Source organism: Carassius carassius, chromosome 43 (genome assembly GCF_963082965.1).
Source record: "Carassius carassius chromosome 43, fCarCar2.1, whole genome shotgun sequence".
Classification (NCBI taxonomy): Eukaryota; Metazoa; Chordata; class Actinopteri; order Cypriniformes; family Cyprinidae; genus Carassius; species Carassius carassius.
Window position 1 is genome coordinate 11,146,027 of NC_081797.1, and position 24,593 is coordinate 11,170,619.

Sequence of the window (24,593 nt, forward strand, 5' to 3'; positions counted from 1 at the left end):
AACAAAGCTAATTCACCTTAAACTAGCTACCGATATATAAATTTTTTTACCCAGGCTGCTAGTTACTAATGTAGCTAAACAAAGCTAATTCACCTTAAACTAGCTACCGATATATAAAATTTTTTACCCAGGCTGCTAGTTACTATTGTAGCTAAACAAAGATAATTAACCTTAAACTAGCTACTGATCTATTAAAAGAAATCAGGCAGGCTGCTAGTCGCTTATGTAGCTAAACAAAACTAATTCACAATAAACCAGCTACTGAACTATAAAAAAAAAAAAATTGCAGCCAGTCTGCTAGTCGCTAATTAAAGCTAATTCACGTTAAAACAGCTACTGAACTATTACAAAATGTAGCTAAGCTGCTAGTCACTAATTTTGTTTAGCTTGATACGTTTAAATTTTTTTCATTTTTTTTTCTCCCTCCAATAATGATAAATATTAACTGAATATATAAACATTCCCTTGTTTATATAAATATACATTTATTATTAATTTAATATAAATGTCCATTTATTACACATCAGTTGTAATGCTTAATATAAAAATTAGGGTAATATTAGAAGTTTATTTTATTTATCCAAAAATACAATAGTTGCATGGTAACTGTTGATTCAAACACTTTTTTACTCACTAACCACCATGTACAAATCACACCTTGGACAAATGACAGACAAAACAGATTCTGTCAAAGCAACTGAACAACATTAATTAGGAAAACAGTGTGTCAAAAATGCAAAATGACAGTGATGTCAGTTCAGTTCAGTTTAAATAGTATCTGTGCAATCATTTGCGATCAAGTCAACGATATCGCTGTAAATGAAGTGTCCCCAACTAAGCAAGCCAGAGGCGACAGTGGCAAGGAACCAACACTCCATCGGTGACAGAATGGAGAAAAAACCTTGGGAGAACCCAGGCTCAATTGGGGGGCCAGTTCTCTGACCAGACGAAACCAGTAGTTCAATTCCAGGCTGCAGCAAAGTCGGATTGTGCAGAGGACTCAACTTGTTCCTGTGGTCTTGTCCCAGTGGTCGTCTGAGACAAGTTCTTTACAGGGGATCTGTATCTGAGGCTCTAGTTGTCCTGGTCTCCGCTTTCTTTCAGGGATGTAGAGGTCCTTTCTAGGTGCTGATCCAGCATCTGGTCTGGATACGTACTGGATCCGGGTGACTGCAGTGATCCTCTGATCTGGATACAGACTGGATCTGGTGGCTACTGTGACCTCGGAATAAGAGAGAAACAGACTAATATTAGCGTAAATGCCATTCTTCTAACGATGTAGCAAGTACATAGGGTGTTATGGGAAGTGTTCCCGGTTCCATTTTACCTAATTAATGCAGCCTAAAAATCTTTTAACAGATTTGGATATTAGAAGCATTGTGTGTTATGTGTAAGCCAGGTTATAGAGATGGGTCTTTAATTTAGATTTATACTGACAGAGTGTGTCTGCCTCCTAAACAATGTTAGGTAGATTATTCCAGAGTAAATAGGAAAAGGATCTGCCACCCACAGTTGATTTTGATATTCTAGGTATTTTCAAATTGCCTGAGTTTTGAGAACGCAGCGTACGTGGAGGACTATAATGTAACAAGAGCTCATTCAAATACTGAGGTGCTAAACCATTCAGAGCTTTATAAGTAATAAGTAAGATTTTAAAATCTATACGATGTTTAATAGGGAGCCAGTGCAGTGTTGACAGAACTGGGATAATATGGTCATACTTCCTGGTTCTAGTAAGAACTCTAGCTGCTGCATTTTGGACTACCTGGAGTTTATTTATCAAAACGCTAAAACGTGTTTGCAAAGTATACAAGAACAACCCATAGAAAGCAAGTTAATGCTGTTTGCTAAAGGCCCGTTCACAACAAGCACGATAACTATAAAGATAACGATAAAGATATAGTTCTTAAAATCTTTCTCAATATTAAAGAATAGCAGAGTCCACACTACAACTATAACGATATAGGCATAAAGAAACGGTATCGTTGGAATCAGTTCAGAACGATTTTTTTCCAGCTGATGAACGATATAAACATTGACATCCAATCAGAATCCATCCTGCTGTAACGAGCTCGAGGATTTGAAGCGGCAGACGCACGTGAGCTCAGAATAAACAGACGATATCGTTCGCTGGTGTGGACGCTAATTTTGTTATCTTTATAGTTATCGTTCTTGGTGTGAACGGGGCTTAAGTCCGTAACAAGAACAGTTATGGACTTAGCAATGTCCTTTTCCCCAACAAACCACTGCTAACATTTACAGCTTTATTTACTCAACCATTTGGTTTTGTTTTTTTAACATTTTCAACAAACAGTAGGACATTAGCATGTAGCCCCTTGCTACAGCAACAAAACACTATGACTAGCGCTGAAAGGGTTTACACCAGAAGCAATTACGTCCTAGCTTCTTTCACTAGCTCATCCTCTTTTCTTGTCCTACTCCCCTCTATCCTCTCAGCCTCCGTTCGGTGACAGATGGGTTTGGGACATCCGGCCGAGGGTCGGGATTTAGGGAAGCGGCTAATCTAAAACAAAACAGCAGTTGGCAGGTATCACCCCCCCTCAGCCGAAGAAAAGCTGAGTGATTGGAAGAGTTGCGAACGGCCGAGAGCACCTGGAGAGGATTACAGAAAAGGAGACTCACACACAAAGCACTCTGTTCTCTAGGGCACTGCTTTGTTGGCACTTTTTAGGATTAGCAGGGCCTTCCAATAACACACCTGCACATCAGTGTTGGATGGTCAGTGACCATTCGCTTACATAAAGGCTTACAGACAGGAAGAAGACATGACATAAGTGGACTAAGCGTGTATTATCCTATATGTGTCATAAAAAATGAGGTAACCGAGACACGGTCGTTGCATAATGCTGCTTGAGGTATCATGCCGCATCTAATAACATGCAGTAGGTTAAGACAATTCCAGAGCAATTTATAAAAGAAGAGTCTGATTCATTTGAAGGAATGTGACCAATTGGGAGAGAAAGAAAACAAATTATGAAGATTTCAGCTACACCTAACAAGGATTAGTGTTGTGACTAAAAAATTATATAATTTTAATATACTAATATTAGTAATATACTAGAGGGAGTTTAACAAAGTTTGTCAAGAATTATTAATGTCATATTTCACCCCAAAAACAAAAGAAATTATATGTAAATAATAATAATAATAAAATAATAATTTATTTAAAATTATATTTAAATGCATTTACTTATATATTTATTATACATTTATATATTTTTTTATTTATTAATTATGAAATAAATGTATTAAATGTAATATATTTATCATTTACTTTACTTTTATAATATACATTACAAAATATTATAACATTATAACATTATTTTTATATTAAATTTATTATGTGAATAAAAATTATATAATTTAAATATACTAGAGTTTCACAAAGACTGTTAAGAAATATTAATGTCATATTTCACTCCAAAACCAAAAGATTAAAGAGATTATATTCAAATAATATTAATTCGTTTATTTTAAATTATATTTAAATGTTTACATTTTTATTTATTTACATTTATATAGTTATTTATTTAAATTATATTGATTATTAAATTAATTTAGAACATATATCTTTACAATTTAAATTATATGTATAATATACATTACAAATATTATAACAGCATACAAATTATTCAAATTGAATTTGCATTAAAATTAATTAATTACAATTTTATTACAATTTTATTTCACAAAGAAAATCAAACTTGTTTTTGAGGATTTTCTGTATTATGACATTCTTTTGAGTATATATGAAAAATGATTATACATGAAAATGAGAGAAAAATATATTAAATATAATTCTATCTATAATAATCTATCTATCTATCTATCTATCTATCTATCTATCTATCTATCTATCTATCTATCTATCTATCTATCTATCCATTCCTAAACAAACATGCAAATACATGCATATATTTGTTTGTTACTGCATTACAACAATATTTAGATTTATTATTCACAATATAATTCCTATTTTATTTCTATTTTGGAGTGAAACATGACCTCTCATTCAAGAGATTCACCCAAAGAAACATTAAAATGTTAATAAAAAACCCCAAAATGGGTGTTGATATTTGCAGTAGACTGCTCTTCAAAGCATGAAAGGCTCAGGGAGCTCAGAGCAGAAGCCTAACTTGACCTAACTTTCTCAAGCTAAAGTAAAACTCTGTCACGCAGCCAATCCAATCAGGCCAGATGGAAGGCTGAGCCACAGAGGAGAATGAGTCTCACTGTCACATACACTCCTTCAGGATGAATTGACAAACAAAGCTGGTTCATTCAGACCCACTCCACCCGGCTAGACTCAAACCCAAAAAACAAGAGCGGGTGTAGGGGAGGAAGATTACACAGACGTCTCTACCTGCCAGCTCTCTGTCAGGAGGCATCAAGGGAATAGGCTGAAAGTCTTGCTTAAGGAAAAGCCATCCGGATTGAGATATGGAGATGGAGTCTGGATGCTCGAGTGGCACATGACTGAACAGGCACATGGACACTAAAACAGAAAAGGCGGCTGTGATGCAGTCCTGCACAACACACACACGCACACACAAAGGCACAATCGTGTGGTGTGTCTCTGTAGCCAAGGCCCGTTCACATCAAGCACGATAACTATAAATATAACAATAAAGATATAGTTCTAAAGATCATTCTAAATATTAAAGAATAGCAAAGTACACACCACAGCTATAACGATAAAGACAAAGAGAAACGGTATATTTTAGACAGTATCTAAAATATAGATGTAGTTTTAGAAAATCAAATATATATTTATATTAGAAATATATAGGCAGATAATAGGTATATTTTAGTTACAATAAGCTTTTTTTTTCAATGACATTTTAATCAATTTACAAAAATAAAAAATTGTCTATGTCAATTTTATGTAAGCCATATCTCTCAAATGGTAAACACAATAATGTAAAAAATAATGAATTATTAGATTTTATACTATATTTTTATATATCTAAAATCTAGGCAATCAATTATAATGATATATTTTAAATTTAGGCAAGTGAAAAAATTCATTCACCATAAATTAAGTGGTATAGTGTAGTATAGTACCAGAAGTATCATATTAATAAACACCTATTAATAATACATTATTTCCATAAATACAATATTCTGTGAACCTAAAAGTAGTAAAATGCTTGGGTTTTAAATGTTGTCAATAATGTACATTTTAGTGTCTATGCTTATGATTACTAATGAGATCATATGTATAGGTCTACAAAAAAACAATATATTTTTCCCACAGGAAATTCTGTTCCTCTTTTTTCATTTCTACAGTACAAAGAAAATGCGCTATGACGAGGTCAGATTTCTCAAACAGGTTGTGGGGAGACAGGACGGATGTTCTTACATTTGCAATGACCCCTGGCAGCACCTCTTTCCAGTTAAAGGACCGGTCCCATATGTGGAAGGTAGGAAGTTCCGTACGTCCTTATCAGCAGCAGGGACAGCCTGTTCCCACATTTCCTCCTCCAGCTGAATGGACACGAGAAAGAAAAAACAGATATCTATGAAAACCGGAAGCTCGTGAGAGTTTACAGGAAAAGGGCCCTTTTCTAGACTTTGTGAAATGTAAGCATAACAAAGAATATACAGTAGTTTTGAGATGTCAGAGGAAATTGTAAAGACAGAATCAATGTTTGACTCCTTTTTTTTTTTAATCAGAAACAATATTTGGAAAATCACAACAAATGGTATGAAAACTCACCAACACCAACGACTTCCCACACAAATGGCACTTGTGGGTGAATAAAAAGACCTATTTAGACAAAACGTTTCAAAAAGCAAAAAAGACATAATGTGTAAAACATCTTTACTAACCACTTCAATTTAAAACACAACAAGAACAAAACCTGTTTGGTGTGAAATCAAAACACGCTCTTTTGTTCTCTTTTCATGTTCCTCTGATATTTTATTAAGTGCAGCTGTTGTAATCAACACACCTCTGTGTCCTTTGAACTTGACATCTCTCTTCAGAAAAAACATCAGGTTCCTTCCCTGTGTTATTTAATCAAAGAAAACTAAAACACACTTGGGGTCAAAGGATTTGCTACAGGCTGTGCAAATGTGTGACTTCAAAAGGCATTGGGCTTAAAAAAAACAGTTTGAGATAAGAGCACAGGGGGTTTTCGGTTAGCAGGAAATACTTTTTTTTAAAGCAAAGGAGGAAAGTAGCTGGGTGGGAGGTTATTAGCCCATCACACCTTTTAAAATACCTTTCTTTTTAAGGAGATTTTTACACTTTTAACAGTGTGTTAACCCAAGACATTGTTTTTTATTCATCATTTCATCCTAATTTCCAATGCAAATTTTCAGACTCAACTCTTTTGCAAACACCTACAAGATTCCATCAGCTGTGATAAAAATAGTGCAAATACTCAGTTATTCATAACAGCGAGCGCTAGGAATGTGTCAGTTTTTATCATGCATAGAATTTCTTCACAGGCTTTTAATTATTCAAAGATAATAATGATTAGAAATATAATTATAAAGATCAGATTAAGGTACAGCACTGTAATATTAATTTAGATCTTAATTATTACTTACAGATAGAAAGATGGATGGATGGATGGATAGTCATTTAAGTTTTAATTTTTGAGTTGGATGGATGATGGATAGTCATTTAAGTTTTAATTTTGAGTTGGATAGATGGATGGATGGATAGTCATTTAAGTTTTAATTTTTGAGATAGATGGAAAGATGGATGGATGGATGGTTAGTCATTTAAGTTTTGATTTTTGAGATAGATGGATAGATAGATGATGAATGGCTAGTCATTTAAGTTTTGATTTTTGAGATGGATGGATGGCTAGTCATTTAAGTTTTGATTTTTGAGATGGATGGATGGCTAGTCATTTAAGTTTTGATTTTTAGATAGATGAATGGATGGATGGCTAGTCATTTAAGTTTTGATTTTTGAGTTGGATGGATGATGGATAGTCATTTAAGTTTTAATTTTGAGTTGGATAGATGGATGGATGGATAGTCATTTAAGTTTTAATTTTTGAGATAGATGGAAAGATGGATGGATGGATGGTTAGTCATTTAAGTTTTGATTTTTGAGATAGATGGATAGATAGATGATGAATGGCTAGTCATTTAAGTTTTGATTTTTGAGATGGATGGATGGCTAGTCATTTAAGTTTTGATTTTTGAGATGGATGGATGGCTAGTCATTTAAGTTTTGATTTTTAGATAGATGAATGGATGGATGGCTAGTCATTTAAGTTTTGATTTTTGTGATCGATGGACAGATGGATGGATGGATGGATAGCTAGTCATTAAAGTTTTGATATTTGATTCTGTCTGTTGTTTTGATGTTTTATTTGAAGTCATTTTAAAGGACAGTAATCATTTCAAATCTTAATATGCCACGTGAGGTTGGAACTACTTTAGGTTCCAGGCAAAAATAAACAAGAAAGGGGCGAAGCCATCTGTCTTTGGAAGCAGGTGTGAGGGTGCTTTAAAACACAGATGTGAATAAGAACGAGTGTTTTAAAGGTCCTGACGCGAGCCACAGATTTCACGATAAGTGCCTGAGGGAATTATAACTAATGTAAAAATAAGTGAATCAGATTCAGTCTTATTGACCAAAATGCTTTGAAACAGCAGATAATTCTGGTCCCTGAATTTGATTGGCCAAGCAGCTTTCCAAGCGTTTTCTTTAAGCCAGCATTGCTCCAACCAGGGTTTCTCTCACCAGTTTGGAAACTTTCACTTCAGTAAGGTCTCCAACCCACAACAGGTGTATACCTATCTTTAAACTTTCCAGCCCCCATCTATATTTGTTGAAAGGGAAAACCTCTCAACAGACGTTCCCCTAAATTAAAAAAATGGAGCAAGTTTTTTTTTGCAGGTGGCATTGCAGAAACAATATGAGCAAGCTCTTTTCCATTACTCCATCTTTATTCTTTTATTTTTTTTTTCTTGAACAAAAGGTCAGAGGGAATTTCCTCAAAGTACTTTGATTCAATGCCAACCAGGCCTGGCTAACAGGATGAAGAACTAGTCCTCTGATGTCTGTTGGGGAGCTAAAGATAATGTTTACCTTCCCTTGCCTCGTAAGCAAGCAACCACTTTACCATATGTGGGTCTTGCAAGAACTTGCATGTGCACAAATCCATCGGCACATGCACAAGCAGGCAGCCTAACACAATTACTTTTACACAGGCACACATGCATTTGTTTCTATTATCTTCTCTTTGTTCATGAGTTGGTTGCTCTAGCCCTTTTTTGGTGCCCCACCAGAGACAAGGTGCTTGTGTTATGCACAGAGAGGTCACAAGCACACCTGCAGTCTGTACGAGACACAGAGGAAGTGGTTAGAGAAGTTCGGCTGTAATTTGTAGCAATAACAACAGTCACATATTGAATTTTTTTTGTTTATGACAAATTCTTTATGTATAATTTGAACCTTTTAATGAAAACGAAAAAGCATATATCCAATCAACCAGAGTGGTTTGTAACATCACAATCTGAATGGCTAAAAATGACTTTTAATCATCTGTCCACTGTAATGGTAGTCACTAAAACTCAATGACTCTAGCACATATAGTTCATAAAGCGTGCCAGCCACGTCTTTTTTTTCCTTTGGGAAACTGGTCTAAATTATTAGTTTTCACCACCATTTGGATGCATTGTTTTTATGTAAGACTGTCAGGAAGAGTTTAGCAGAGCTGCCACACAAAGAAAGCTAAAACAAACAAAGAACCGCTGGGCCCTTCTGTCGATTGGCTCCCTGCTTCCGTCTGTCCTCCACCCAGAGGAAAACCACAAGGCTGCGGCTGATTGAGAAAGAGTAAACAAGGCTGCAAGTGTCTCTGAGGACACTTACATGGCCTTACATGCACATGCACAAACCATTCATGCTGCCTGGGACTTAATCACACCAGAGACTGTAATTCATTCATAATGGTCTATATTTACATAATACATGTGATGCAGCAGACACAACCCAATCCTGATACTGTAAAAATCTGTGCATGTTTGTCTCTTCTATCAGTCTTTTTCCTGATGTCTTGCTTGCAGCTGTCAAAACATGACCGGGATGTTGTCTTAGCTGCAGCTGTCCTCTTACCATGACTTTTGGGTGAGAATGCTGTATAACCCCTCAAATCCCCTGAAGCCCTTCCCTTACACTGCTTTGTGTCTTTTCATCTTGTGTCCTTTTTTTTTTTGCATTGTTAAGTCCAATGTTCTTACTCGGAATGACACAGCTGGAAGTCTTTAAGCTAAAAAAAAAAAAAAAAAAGAGGGATTTGGCATGTCCTCTACTGCAGGCCAGAGGAAGTTACCACTGAATTTAGGACCACCATGGTTGGGTATCCCTCACACAGACGGACCCTCGGCTTCCTCTTCTGACCCGTCCACTTGCTGTGTCTGTTGCAGAAGCAGGACCTGGTTGTCCAAGCATGTCCTCAATTTGTCTTCAGTCAGAGTAAGTCGCTCCTCGAGGACGGCAACCGTCTGAGAGAATAGAATCAACAGTTAAAGTTGTGGTCACATTTCATGGCCAAAAAGGTCCACTGTTTATTGTCAATAGTGAAGCTTTCAATGCAGTTTCAATGCAGTCAGTACAGTTAATTTGTGAAATCTGCATAGAAATCTTTCACCCTTACAAAAAAATCAAGATTTAAATGACTGGATTTGACTAGAAAAACAAACTACATCTGATCTTATTTGCTCTGTAGATCTAGAAAAGCAGAACTAAGATGACCTAAAAGTGGTTCACCTGGGTCAGGATGTCCAACTGCTGCACAATGTTCTCCAGAGTGCTAGTAATGCTCGATGGGATACCCGAACGCTCCTCTCTAGATGCTGTCATGCTGCCAGCAAACCTTTCTTCTTGGTCTTCATCCTCCTCTTCTCTGTGTCGCATATGAGTTCGACCTGGACCTGAGATGGGCTGTTCTCTGCCACTTGTTGCTCTGTCATGGCTTCTTACATCCTAAGGAATGAGGGTACCAAAATTAGAAAAAGATCTGTTATCATTTACCCATAATGGTCCAAATCTGTATGTCATTCTTTCTTCTGTGGAACACAAAAAGAGATGATTAGCAGAATGTCCCAGGGGCTCTTTTAACAATAAACACCTAAAAGTAGGTCGCATTTTTGGGCTGATCCTCGTTCAAAGCTAGTTTATGGCTTAACAAGGCTTTTAAGGACTACTTGTAGCGTACTTTTCGGAGCTCAAAAACACTGGCCTCCAATCCAAGTTTTACCTTCAACTTTGATCTCCAAAACTATTTTGGCCGAAACTGAATTATTATTATTATTTTTTCATTTTCAGGCTGAATATTTTCACTTGCCAATATTTCATAGGCAGCGTCCCGATATATGATGCAGTAGTGCTTCAGGTGACCCGAGTTTGAATCCCTACCCGCAGACCTTTTCTGATCCTGCCCCCCCCCCCCCCCCCCACACCACTCACTTCCTCTCAGATCAAGAAAAATTCAATTTCAAAAGCACCAAAAAAAAAAATTTGTAATAATTAATAAAAAATTTCAGTGCAACTTTAATTTTATGTATTAACTTTTCTTCTTCTTATGTATTCTGCGGATGAAAGATCATATGGGTTTGGATTGACATTAAGGTCATTAAATGGTTTTATTTTTCAGATTAACGGTGGTATCAACAGGAAATGTAGAAACCACATCAACATATTTTTTTTTGCTAATAAGACCTGATAGAAACATGGAATCAGTACATGGGCCTCTGACCCGATCATACATACAACCAAAATCCTGACCAGCTCCAGAACAGAGACACAATATTATGAGAAGGAGGGAAGGTCATACATTCCTGCCCTAATGCAGGAAGAAAATCGATTGCAGCCCCTTACTTCCTGTGCAGTGTCCTGACTTCAAAGCGCAGGCCTGAGAGACAGCATCATGCCCTAGGAAAGGAGGGGAGGAGGTGAACAAAGCTGTCAGTGTGTGGAGGGGTTCGTTCTGGGGTCCTCCAGCACCCACCAGCCACATCTGGGCAACATCTGCTAGCCTCATTTACACGCTTCACGCTCAGACCTTGCTCACGCTATAAGCTCCAAACCTTGTATCTTCTTTTGTATATTCTGTAACCTTGTAGAAAACAGCACTTGGAATATATTGTCTGTGCTAGTAGCAGTGACATGTCAATTGTAAAAATCACTGGAAGGTGAGGGTCAACGTGTATTCATGACGTTAATGTTCAATCTCACATCTTTGGGACTAACTACGGATGGGAATCATAAAGGTTCTGGCTCAGATTCCTATGATTGATCCCGCTTAAAGGTTCCAGTAAAATTGTAATAAAATGGAAGTAGTTATAAATCTTTTGTTCTGTATTGTGATGTTCCTCTGAGTGTAGTGGATTATCGTAAAAGAAAAAGCGTAGGGTGGGATCTGGTTCCCACCGGTTGTTGATTATATTTTGAAATGAGGTCGTAGCACTCAAAAATAGAAAGAAGCTTATTGTTTTTACCAGAAGATCAAGTTAATATATTTTAATATAAAATTACGAGGTCATAAAAAAAAGAAAGAAAAACAATTAACTTTTTTTCAACACAAGATCATGCAATTACAAAGATAAGGTGGATTTTAATTACATGCCGATTCCAACAATTCTGTTTTCACATACATTTTTTACAAATAAAAAATATTTACATAGATTTCCTTGTATGGATAAATTGTTCACAATAACATATGTTTAGCAAATAGGGTGATTGTTCACTTAACGCTAACTTCAACGATAATTTTAGTACAAGTAAACATTAAATGTTTGGACAAAAATGCACTTTCATTGGCAAATATACAAATAATCTAAATACAAACTGTAGTTAAAGATATGAACAACCAATCAGTAGCTCCGTTTCCATTACCCTTCAAATGGTGTAAATGGAAAATGCAAATTGAAAATACACCAAATGGAAACACGTCAAATTTGCACAAAATTGCATATATAGGAAAAAAATGTATATGCTCACATGAGGTGGTTTTTAGGCAATTCAAAAAAAGAATATTTCGCAAAACTGCAATGGAAACAGTTTTTTTTTTTTTAATCCACAGCTCACTTGGCATGAGTAAAAGTCACATGATCATTCTTTAATGTACTATAACCTCCAACAAACACCTAATACATGGCAGCTCTTGAGTATAAGGAGCCTTCCTTGAGGTTAATGCTTATTTAATTGACACATAACACTGCCTTACCAAAGCAGAAAGGTCAGATTTGGCCAAGTGTTTCTTACTCAATGAGCTTTGGTTGGGCAAGAAACTAGTCTGTGGTGAAAGGTGAATGAGTGACCTCTTCCTGATTGCTTCACCAGTTGCCATGACAACAGTGTATCTGTGGTTGCTCGCAAAGAGTTACACTAATTCTGTTCCCTTGGTGGCAGTGCAAGGGAAGAAAAGAGAATGTGCACCGTATTAACAGCTGTAGTGTTCAGTCAAAAACAGTGTTGCAGTCTGAAGTTTGAAGTGGGTACAGGTGGGTCATTACATTTTGTACATATTCATTCAGCTCCGAGGCCAAAACTGAGGGTCTTTATGCCAGCGCAGATATAATTTATGTCAACAGGCTTACTGGCCATTAAGCAGGTACTTCACTAGGCCATTGGGAATATTTATGAGGTCCCTCAACAACACCAAAACCACCCCAACAACCCTTTGAAATATCACTCTGTTACTCAGTGAACACCCGGGAAATGGAGCATAATGACTGGATACTTGACAAGATCAGAGCAGCCGCTGAAGTCGTGTCTGGTCCGATGCTCATTAAGAAATGGGAAGACACCTTCTCAACGGTCTCCTCACAACAATATTGACTCCTCATTAGCACTAATATTAGAACAATGTTGATGTAACCCAAGATTGTCCTCAAGGATAAGCACTAAAAGTCCAAAAATGGTTCGATTTTTTTTTAAAAACCATATGCCTCCTCACTGCCACTAAGCCACTGACTGGTCTAGTCTTGTGACAGAAGATAGAAGATTTTCCTTGTCACAGGATGCCATGTAATATCATTAAAGTGAGCTGTCTCGTACAAGGAAATTTTATTGATATCAAAGGAGGCACTCTTTGACCGTCATTTTCATTACTCCTACTCCATCTCTCTTGCCTTTAACAGTCTTTCTGTGGATCAGAGTCTGGTTTCTGCCGTGTTAAGTATCTGCTAAAGGCTGTCTAATGGGGTTTAAGCTAGTATCTGGCACCAGTCGCTGGACGGATTAAGTTTCATATTAGCATGCACATGTCCTATGCTTCCTGCTCTATTAACAGAGTCGATAGTATTAAAGTTGGGAAGGAAATGAAAGCTAAACTTACTTTTTTCACTAGCACACTTTGCGAGATTATCTGTGAATCTGAAACGGAACCTGAATTGCTCCTCGATAAGACTCTTAAGACTCTGAACTTAAAAAGAAAAAGAAATCATAATTCACATTTAAAACCAATGCCTAAAAATGCTGTTGTTCAGTGTTTTTAAGTGAATATTTTTTTTCCAGTGCTGATAAGGAAAAAACTATTATTTTAAAAAAGCATAATATTAAAGAAATTAAAAGACTGTTTTAATTTAAATGGAATTCTTAAACCTAATTTTTAAACCTCTAAAACCTCTCTTAATTCTCAATACAAATTATTTACAATTAATAAAAAATAAACTTATATATTAAAATATAAATACACACACATATATAGTATATAGAAAGAAAAAAAATGTATAATGCACATTGTACACTTTTAGTATATTATAGAGAATATTATGTGCAACTGCCTCATATATATACATATATATACATATATATATATATACATATATATATATATACATATATATACATATACACACACACACGTTTAAGCTAGTGAATGATAAGCCGGTTTAAAATCACTGCACAGCTATGTCATGTTATCATATTTGCACATGTCCTATTTCAATGATTACGATGCCGGCTATTTTTGCAAGCCAACTCTAACACTTCTTTATGATATGGTGTATTTGACCCCTCATGCTGGCTGGACTAGTGGAAAAGTGAAACCAACACTTGTCACTTCTGAATGTAGGCCACGTCCTGTCAGGGGACCGAGACCACAGCTGTCTGCAGCACCAAGAGCTTCACACAGGAGGTCAGGTGACGGGTGAAGCCCAAAGAGGACCCGCTTTTGCTTTGGTGTGCATCAGTGCTCAGGAAATGGGCTTTGAAACAGGTCTTTGTCCCTAAATGAGGAACACACACTTCCGAGATGAACACACACGTGCGTGTGTACACACAAACCCTGACCCTGGGCTTCAAAAGCAGAGCTGTTTGGTTAGTCTTCCAGATGAAAAGATAGAAAACATAAAGCCGTACTGAAAGACTGGAATATCAGAGATGGCTCCCGCACGCTATGGTAGGGGAAGCAGACGCTTCCTTTTTTTCCTCTCCGTCTGTTCTCGTATCAAACCACTTTTCACTCGCCCACACGTTGGCTTCAGGGTAGATAAATATCCTTTTCAGAGATACCACAAAACTGCAGCATTTTATAACCAGCTCTGTGACTAAGTGGTTATGTCACATTTCGATTGTGACTGAAGTGTACGCCCTCATCGAGAACACACAACCAACCACTGCAATAAAACCTGCAGATCTCTGTCAGTACCCTCTCATCCGCTCTGCGTTCACAATGAGTGCCGATGCTGCCAATGACCTGAAACAACTAAATGCCTAGTCCACAGGATATGATATAACTCGCTTATGCAAACCAGGCTGAACCTGCTTCATCAATCTGAAATAAAAGAAATGGATTTAGAAACAATCAGACAGAATAATGTAATATCATTAAGGGATTCTTTGTAATTCATTGAATTAGAATTGAAAGCATGAATTTCACTGGTGGAACTCAAATCAAAAAAATGGGGGAAGAGGGACGACGAATGCTGCATTCTGACCCAATTCCTATCGGAGGCACAGTTTTAGATCCCACAGACTGGATGAGTCATCAGGCGGATTTGCGCACACACACCTTAAATGATTCCAACCGCCCCAAAATCAGGTTGAAGGAATCACAAAACCAAAATGTATGGAAAGTGAAAATACCATGTCTATAGGGAAATACATGTTTATCAGATATAATGGAGGGCATGTCTTTGTGGTGTTGGGTGACACTGACGTGAAGGAAGGCAGTCATAAACATCAAAATAACATCAATAACCTAATAAACTCTCTTAAAGGGTTAGTTCACCCAAATAGGAAAATTCTATCATTAATTACTCACCCTCATGTTGTTTCAAACATGTAAGACCTTTGTTCATCATCGGAACACAAATGAAGATATTTTCTATGGTATCTGGTAGCAAGGAGATCTGTGAATTAATCCATGTGACATCAGTGGTTAATCTGCAATTATACGAAGCTACGAGAATACTTTGTGCGCAAAAAAAAGAAAAAAACAATTTTAACAATTTGTCTCCTCTACATCACCCTAGTGCCATTTTGGAGAATATCTCAGCTGCCTATTTTTTTTCTTTTGCTCACAAATAGTATTCTCGTAGCTTCGTATAATTGTGGATGAACTACTAATGTCACATGGATTAATTCACAGATCTCCTTGCTACGTTTCTGGACTTGGGAACATTTCAGTTGCTTTGCTGTCTATGCAGGGTAAGACAGCTCCAGATTCCATCGAAAATATTTGTGTTCCAATGATGAACGAAGGAAATGAAATGAGGGTGAGTAATTACAGAATATTCATATTTGGGTGAACTTACATTTTAAAGGTGTTGTATGTAGGTTTGACACAGAGTGGTTGAACTAGGTATTGCAGTCCAAATTCAAAATATTGGAGAGGGTTTTTTTCACCCGGCCCCTCCCCCTCAGACTTGATGCACATGCAGGTTACCAGATTAACGACTAACAAGATTGAGCACACTTGATGATGGATGAAATGAAATGTGCTGTGTTTTCTGCCAACTGGCAACTCGGGGTGCCGAAATATAATTGGGTAAACCTGCAGTGGGCGGGTTTCACAAACCAAAACAACTACAGACATTTCGGCCCTGAATGCACATTTTCAAAGGAGAATAACTGACTGAAGCATTATTTTTCAGATAAACAAGTATGGTAATTTAGCATGTTTCTTAAATATCTGCAAATATATTATGGTATTTCTATTCTTTAGTAGAGTTGAACATTTACATACAGCGCCTAACATAAAAAAAATTAATTATTACTGACAATAATATATATATATATACATATACATATACATATATATATATATATACATATATACATATACATATATATATATATATATATATATATATATATATATATATATATACACACACACAAATATATATGTATGTATGTGTATACAGTACATACCAAAAGTTTGGAAACATTACTATTTTTTATGTTTTTGAAAGAAGTTTCTTCTGCTCATCAAGCCTGCATTTATTTGATCAAAAATACAGAAAAATTTTAATATTGTGATATATTATTACAATTTAAAATAATTGTTTTTAAATTTATTATACTTTAAATGATCATTTATTTCTGTGATGCAAAGCTGAATTTTTAGGATCATTATCACATGATCCTTTAGAAATCATTCTAATATGATGATTCATTATCAAAGTTGGAAACAGTTCTGCTGCTTAATATTTTTTCAGAACATGTGATACTTTTTTAGGATACTTTGATAAATAAAAAAAATAAAAATAAAATAAAAAAAGAAGCTATGTTTTTAAAATATAAATATTTTGTAATAACAATATACACTACTGGTCAGTAATTTTTTTTCTTTCTTTTTTTAAATAAAATCAATACTTTTATTCAGCAAGGATGTGTTAAATTGATAAAAAGTGATAGTAAAGAAAATATATTATTAGAATTTTTTTTTTCTTTTGAATAAATGCAGTTCCTTTTAACCTTTTATTCATCAAATATATTAGACATCAGAACTGTTTCCAACACTCATAATAAATCAGAATATTAGAATGATTTCTAAATGATCATGTGATAGACTGGATGTTACATGTGACACTGAAGGCTGGAGTAATGATGCTGAAAATTCAGCTTTGCATCACAGGAATTAATTATTTTTTTAAAAGTATATTCAAATAGAAAACTATTATTTTAAGTTGTAATAATATTTCACAATATTACTGTTTTTTTCTGTATTTTTGATCAAATAAATGCAGGCTTGATGAGCAGAAGAAACTTCTTTCAAAAACATTAAAAATAGTAATGTTTCCAAACTTTTGGTCTGTACTGTATATATATATTCAAAATACATTATATACATTTTATACAATACCTTTGATTTATAAGTGTATTTATATTAGTAGAACATAGTATATTTGTAATATAGCAAAATATTGTGAAATATTACAATTTAAATTGTTTTCTGTGTGAATATGTTTTAATATGTAATTTATTGCTGTGACGCATCATTACTCCAGTCTTCAGTGTCAAGTGATCCTTCAGAAATTATTGTAATCTGCTGATTTGCTGCTAAAGAATCTGATTATTATCAATGTTGAAAACAGATGCTTCATATTTTTGTGGAAGCTGTGATATTTTTTCAGGATTCTTTGATGAATAGAAAGTTCAAAACAACAGCATTTATTTGTGTTTACTGTCACTTTTGATCAATTTAAAGCAGCTGAATAGCCTTTGACCCCAAAGTTTTTACTGTTTTCCTTTGAAAGAATTAATACTTATACTTGATCTAAGCCTGAGAATCCCTTTCAGCTTTGCTTTTTTCCACAAATAATTTGAAAAGTACAGTAAAGCTACCAAGCGTCCATCATTTTCCTATCCAGCATGTTCTACAGCATTCAAACACCTCCATTCATTTTACACTCAAGAGTCTGTGACTCACAGTGATCAGCAGAGTCGTGATGGAAAAATTCAGCATTAAACAACCTTGCGAGTGAGACTGAAGTTTGTTGCGTGTCGCCTGAAACGCTTGTTTTGTCTGGGACGTGGCTCCTTTTTTGTTACTGTTTGTGCCCTGTTGCCTGGAATGCAGGCAAGGTTAAACATACAGGCTGCTTTGTAGGTGGTGGTGGTGTCAACTGAGGATGTGTAGGTGGAAATTTAGCCCCTCGGAGTAGGCAAAGATGAGTCACTGTGAGAAAACTGAAGGTTAAGTCTTGAAGGTGCTGTTTATGCACTATTTTAATTTGGCATAACAAAAACACAAACAGAAATTCATTTACTATCCTCGGGTAAAATGCCACTGTAGGAGTGGATAAAAATACAGATCTTTAAAACAGACTTTGCATGCCACATAGTCGGCCTCAGTGTTTGGCAAACTCGAAACTATACATTTTCCTTTAGACAAAGTAGCTGGGTACAGTACAACCTAGGGGTGGGCCATATGATCAAAATCTTATACCACGACATGATTAATTATATTTACAGCAACAATAATCACAATATAGTTACTTTTGCTTTAAATAAGGACTTTATGATATACAATTTTCTGATACCATAGAAATTTCATGATTCATGCTACAGTGTCATTATCACAAAAAGACTAATACTATCCTAAATTAAAAAGAAAACAAAAGCTCAAGCTCAATGAAGACAAATAAACAGTCACTGTATTCTTCACTGTGTGTTATAGCACAGCTTTGGATAAAAGCGTCTGCTTAATAAATGAATAAATGTAAATATATATTTATATTTAAATACATTTATTTATAATATATAATTAAATAAATATATTTCTTCTTATTAAATTGTTGCAACACTGTCAATGCTACATACTCAATGTAATAAAGAGAATAAGCAGAAGAAAAAGCAGAAAGCCGCAAAGGCAGTGTAAAGTTTAAACTCTACAGCCTAAATATAATCCACGGCAGAGCAAAGTGTGTGTTTGGCTCAGGTCAGCTCACTTTGGTGCTGCTCGTAGCAGATACAAATTGATGCTCATTGTGGCAGCCGTAATGTTTCAGAGCAGGAAACCATTAACATGGCATTACGCGGCGGATGGAGGGAAGGAAATTAAATTTGGCTGTCTTTGAGTAACTGATGTCACAGTTCTCCCTGTGGGAAATTGATTATTACTGCCTTCCGCTGGCTAAGAGCCCCATGGATGTGGGTCATGCAGGAATGGTGAGCTTGAGTCTGAATGATTCGTTCACTAAAAAGTCTGATTCAGATCTCAAATTCAATTTAGTTGCAACAGTTTGCAGTTATCTGGACAATGATTTTTTTTTTTTTATCGCGATTAAACGCATGATACATAATAATGCATTCAAAAGTAGTGTACTGTGTCCTTTTTTCATTTAAAAGTACTGCTATATGAACAAAAGTGCAATAACATTTGGTTTGCAAACACTTTAAATAAGGTGCTTTATTTTTACAGCAGTATTCCTTTTACATAATAGCAGTTAAAATATTTCTTGTTAATCTTAACTTATAACATTAATGTAATTAAATTAAATATAAAACAAGCTATTTGTCACTGCCAGGACATTAACGTTTTTATAGAAAATATTTTATAGTTTGTTAGAGAAAAACAAGTTATGCTCCGAGTCCAGAGCCTCGATAATAACATTATAACAGGCATCTTCCAATTAGAGACCTGCACGTTTGCGGGACCCATCGTAGCAGAGTACGGTGCAGGACAACACTTGATGGGCGGGTGCAGGAGAATAATTAGGGTGTGCTCACACTAGGCAATCTTAACCCCCAAAGCCTGGCTTGTTTGACTAGTGTGATCATTCCTTTCAGCAGTCCCTGGCTCGGTTGGAAGAGGTGGGCAAGAGCGCAGTTCAGTTAAATATAGATCAGTGAGTGTGAGCGCTAACCGCGCCGGAGTGCAGATCTTCTGATAAGTGGTGCATGATTGCGTGAATATTTCTGAGCGGCAAAAGCGATAGATGTGTAAAGCAGTATATTGTGAGAGGGCTGTGTTACCGTGTCCCATACGACTCAAAATAATAAACCACAAAGTTAACAAAACAATGAACTCCACTGTGTTGAGCAAGCTCTTTTCTGCTGTCTTCACGTGCTATTTGAAACTACCTATTTACCATTTATAAAGTCATGATTACGAGAATGTTGCATTCTTTTCTGTTAAAAAGAACAGTGGTTTGTGAATGCTGATGCTTAGTCTAAATAATTTGATCAGGAGCATCCCCTCCTGTGACCCATGATTTGTTTGTATCTGTATTCTGAGCCAGTGAGCAAAGAACTTTCAATAATAAAAAAAAAAAACTGAGATAAAAACGTGTTAACTTGCCCAGCCCTACAATTAATACTTCAGTCTGTTTCTCAAACAAAGCTACTGTAAGGCTTAAGAAGACTGCCACAAAAAAATGCCACAAGAGTTGCACGGACTGCTTTTATGATAAATTTAACTTCCTACTTTCCTCCCTGTAGCGTCTATCTTTTGCAATCTGCCTAGAAGTCAAAGAGGAAGAAGGGAAAAGGAAGTCATGATAACAGAGCTAGAGAAAATCACACATAAAATGTAATCAAAAAATAAAATGAAAATAAAATTTATAAACAATGTCAATTATTGTAATGAATTTAAACTGACACAATTAAATAGAAATTATGGCTGCACTTTATTTTACAGTACGTGTACTTAGTGTATTTATCTAAGAAAGTTCTGGTAATACAAGGTAACTACATGGGGTAGGGTTAGGTTTAGGGGTAGGTTCAGGGTTAGTACCTAATTACATAGTTATTGTAATTACTATAATAAGTACATATTATGTACATGGGGAACAGGACTGTAAAATAAAGTGCTACCGAAATTATACATGACATCTGATAAAAATATACATTTGTTATGAAAGATTTTTCTCATAAAATATGTAAAATAAAACAACTATACAAGAAAAAATTCCTTATATATCCTTCATAAAATATTAAAATAAACGCAATTAATGATCTATTACAGAAATACCAGTTAAATCATACAATTATACACACACACACACACACACACACACACACACATATATATATATATATATAAGGACACACAGTATAATTTAAAATGTATAATTTATTGTAATTTATTATATGGGGTCATATCACCAATATGGCCTGTGCTGTCTTGTTTTCCTCCTCCTCATTTCTGTCCTCTCTATAATATCATTATCAATAAAACTGGCCAAATAGTGGCAAAGAAAAAAAAAACTTTATTATGCTGCCAATATAGTTTTGACCTTACATAGAGTCATTCACCTACATTTACTACAATACTCAGGATCTTCAACACTTCACACTGAAAAGCAAAAGCCAAATTGGTACTAATAACCAAACCATTCATACAAAAATATAGGTTATATACGCAAACGCATTCTGATAACCATATCACATATCAGCCTGCATAAGCAATAGGCTAGGGCTGGGATAAACGATTATTTTTTAAACGATTAATCTAGCGATAATTTTTCCGGTGCATCGATTAATCTAACGATTAATTTTTTCAGACCGATTCGATTTTGATTATCTCCCCATTAATTGACTACTAACAATTTATACATGTTGATTTACATATCTGAATGAAAAAAACATGAATTCCTTAACATTGCAATATATGTTTATTGCTCTTAAAATTACAAAATAAAAGACGGACTAAGAATGCATTACTTTGCACTTGTATAGAGATGGCATTCAATAAAACCTTGAAGCCTTGAAAACACATAGCTTACTGAAACAAGCTTACTGAACACATAGGGTATAGCTTACTGAAAAAAGTTCTTCTTTCAGATGAAAATAACAACTTGATGTCTAGCATTCAATAAAAAAGGTCACCCAAAATACTTGTTTAGAGCAATTAAAAGAATACAGTAACCAATGTAAACTTGAGGGCTTTAAGCTAATATAGAGAGTGCTTTAACAAAAAAAAAATAACAGTGGGAGCCAGCAGCCTGTCATGGAGAAAAAAAAATCTCCGAATGCTCCACGTGAAACTTTGGCGTTTCGCCCTTTTTCTATCGTGTCTAATGATTTTGGTTAATATGTACAAGGGAGAGAGAGAGAGCAAGACAGCGCTCGTGTAGTTTGAAGACTGAGAGTGCGCGAGCGCGCGTGAAACTTTGGTGTTTTGCCTTTTTTCTATCGTGTTTAATGATTTTTATTAATATGCACAAGGGAGAGGGAGAGCAAGAAGCGCTCGTGTTGTTTGAAGACTGTGAGTGCGCGCGCACAGCCGGGGTTCTCTCTCGTACGCGCCCTGTCAGGCGCCTCAGTCATTCTATTCTACATCACTCACCGATCAATGCAGAAAAACCCCTGGATTGGTTATATAACGTTGGACAGAATGTTGATCCGGCCATCGCGTATATTCAGCGCACATAAGGTAAACGTTTTGCAAACATTTTTTAGAGAAATGAAAACAGGTCGACAAATCGATGCGCATATTTTGCGTCGACGTATTTTTTGACCTCGACGCGTTGTCCCAGCCCTACAATAGGCGAAATAAAAGAAAAAGCCAAAGTTCAATAGTATTGGAAATTCAAAACTGCCAAAAAAAAAAAAAGAGCACGAAGGCATCGTGCTTACAATGCACAACCCTACTGATCTTACAGCCAATGATTAACACCAGGGTCAACAGCCCACTGCCTGGAAAAGCTTTGGTATCAGCAGGAGATATCACGCAGCCAACTGACACCTCATTGAGACGTGTTGGATCCAATGCTCATTGGCAAACTGTTCACAACGAAAGAGAGAGAGTCCACATCCTCTCTTCTGCTTTTTGTGGCCTCACAATCAAACACTGTTTTATGTGTGAGAGAAAAAAGATAAGAAAACACTTGCACAAGGTTAAATGAGAACACGATGTCTTACCATGCTGTAAAAATGTTTGACACAAAAAGGCGGTGTGCTGAACATGTGGCACATTGTGCAAACATAAGTGACAGTGGGAGATCTAATGGTGTTTATTGCCCTTCCGGTAAAAAAATCGTATAGAAGCCAGAGGCTGATTGTCAAACATTATGATGAAAGTGGCCAATATTATTTAATATGGCCTGGTCGTGACAAAATACGCTTCCATGTTCAGGCTAAATTATGGCCAATATACCATATCTTAATGTAAACAAAAAAAATTATGTAACAAATAATAAATGTAATTAATAAAAAAATTATACAGTTTTACAAAAAATCATACATACATAAAATCTCTAATTTATATCTCGTATATATAGCTTTATATTTACACTTTTTTGAGAATTTTGAGTAATAGAATCGGGAAAGGTCCTAGAGCCGGGATTCGAACTCGGGACGCGATTCGATATGACGGCGCGCTGCCCACAAGGCTATTGCTGCCAAAAAAACTATTTTATTTTATTTTTTTAAATATACTTTAACTAATTATTATTATTATTATTATATAAAACAAGCAACAAATTTGAACAATTTTTATCGTGGTGTCTAAATAGCACAATATGCTGCAAATGAATAATTATTCTAATAAAAGTAACAATTGGCATGTGTAATTTATAATATTTTTATTTTGTACTTTTGTCCCACCCTGTCACCATCCTCACTGCACTTCCACTTATTTTCAGGTGCAGTCAGCACTTCTGTTTCCAATCTCACCCCTCCTCTTCTCTTTCTTCCTCTCTCTTCATTAGCCACTTCTGCTTTAATTTTAACTCTCTTGCTCAACTTTGGCTGTGCACAGCTGCAGCTAAGACAGAGCCAGAATACTGTGGATTTTCCATTTAAGAATGGGATACAGTGAAAAAACTGTCTGGTCCAAAGCCTGTGGATTCTGGACTGATCCAAATGCATATTAGCTACAACAGAACACTGCGATTAGTAAGGCAAGAACCGCAGTCCATGAAGACGTGATGGTGCTGAAATGAGGAGTTGGCGTCACCTCAATTGCTGTCAAATGTGAACTCACAAGAACTACTGCTGTGAAGTAGAATGCTGAACACTAAAATGGGAAGTAGGATGGGAAGGGAACAGACGCTGAGTGGCAGTAGCCCTGGTGTTTAAGGTGCACCTGATAATTGAAAAGTGGTTTGGCAGTTACTGGTGTCAAAAGACCTGCTTTGAAATGCTGCAGATATTCTCTCAATCCAAGTACAAAATGGAGAGCAGCTCCAAGTATGCTTTAGATCTGTAAATGATCTGACCTGAGCCTCATCATCTTTATTTTCTGTCATAGGAATATAATAGCTGTTTCTCAAATTATCAACAATAAATATCTTTACCATCCTGCCACCTACCACAATTTGATAAATAATAATGTAACTAAATAAAACAGACAGTTATACATATAAATTTAATTAAAATTATTTTTTACATTTATTTATTTGATATTTTATTAAATATGTATTTATATATGTTACATTTAAATGATATTTTCCTCAAACAATATTAAAATAATAAAATGTAAGCATATATATATATATATATATATATATATATATATATATATATATATATATACGAGAAACTCTAACTATAAATTATGAATATAAAAATATATGTATTAATAATAAATGACCTAGGAATAAATATATATTTTGAATAATATAATATTTATAACATTCAGAGAGAAAAGTAATTACATTGAGAAATTTTAAATATATATACACACACACACACACACTCA

General features: G+C 35.4%; 1 protein-coding gene and 1 long non-coding RNA gene across 2 annotated transcripts in view; both read right to left on the reverse strand.

Annotated features, from left to right (window-relative positions):
* Window positions 1–2,279: 2,279 nt before the first annotated feature.
* Window positions 2,280–6,650, reverse strand: LOC132125064 (uncharacterized). Its single transcript, XR_009426843.1, has 4 exons — window positions 5,741–6,650; window positions 5,384–5,508; window positions 4,385–4,516; window positions 2,280–2,613 (listed from the first exon to the last, which is right to left on the reverse strand). It is a non-coding gene; the product is annotated as an uncharacterized LOC132125064 (long non-coding RNA).
* Window positions 6,651–8,933: 2,283 nt separating this feature from the next.
* Window positions 8,934–24,593, reverse strand: part of LOC132125524 (POC1 centriolar protein homolog B) — a 38,468-nt gene continuing 22,808 nt past the window's right edge. Inside the window, exons 11-12 of the mRNA XM_059536982.1 lie at window positions 9,764–9,979; window positions 8,934–9,498 (exon numbers count right to left, since the gene is read on the reverse strand). Of these exons, the coding sequence (XP_059392965.1) occupies window positions 9,361–9,498; window positions 9,764–9,979 (354 nt within the window). The 3' untranslated portion in view covers window positions 8,934–9,360. The remainder of the gene's footprint in view (window positions 9,499–9,763; window positions 9,980–24,593) is intronic.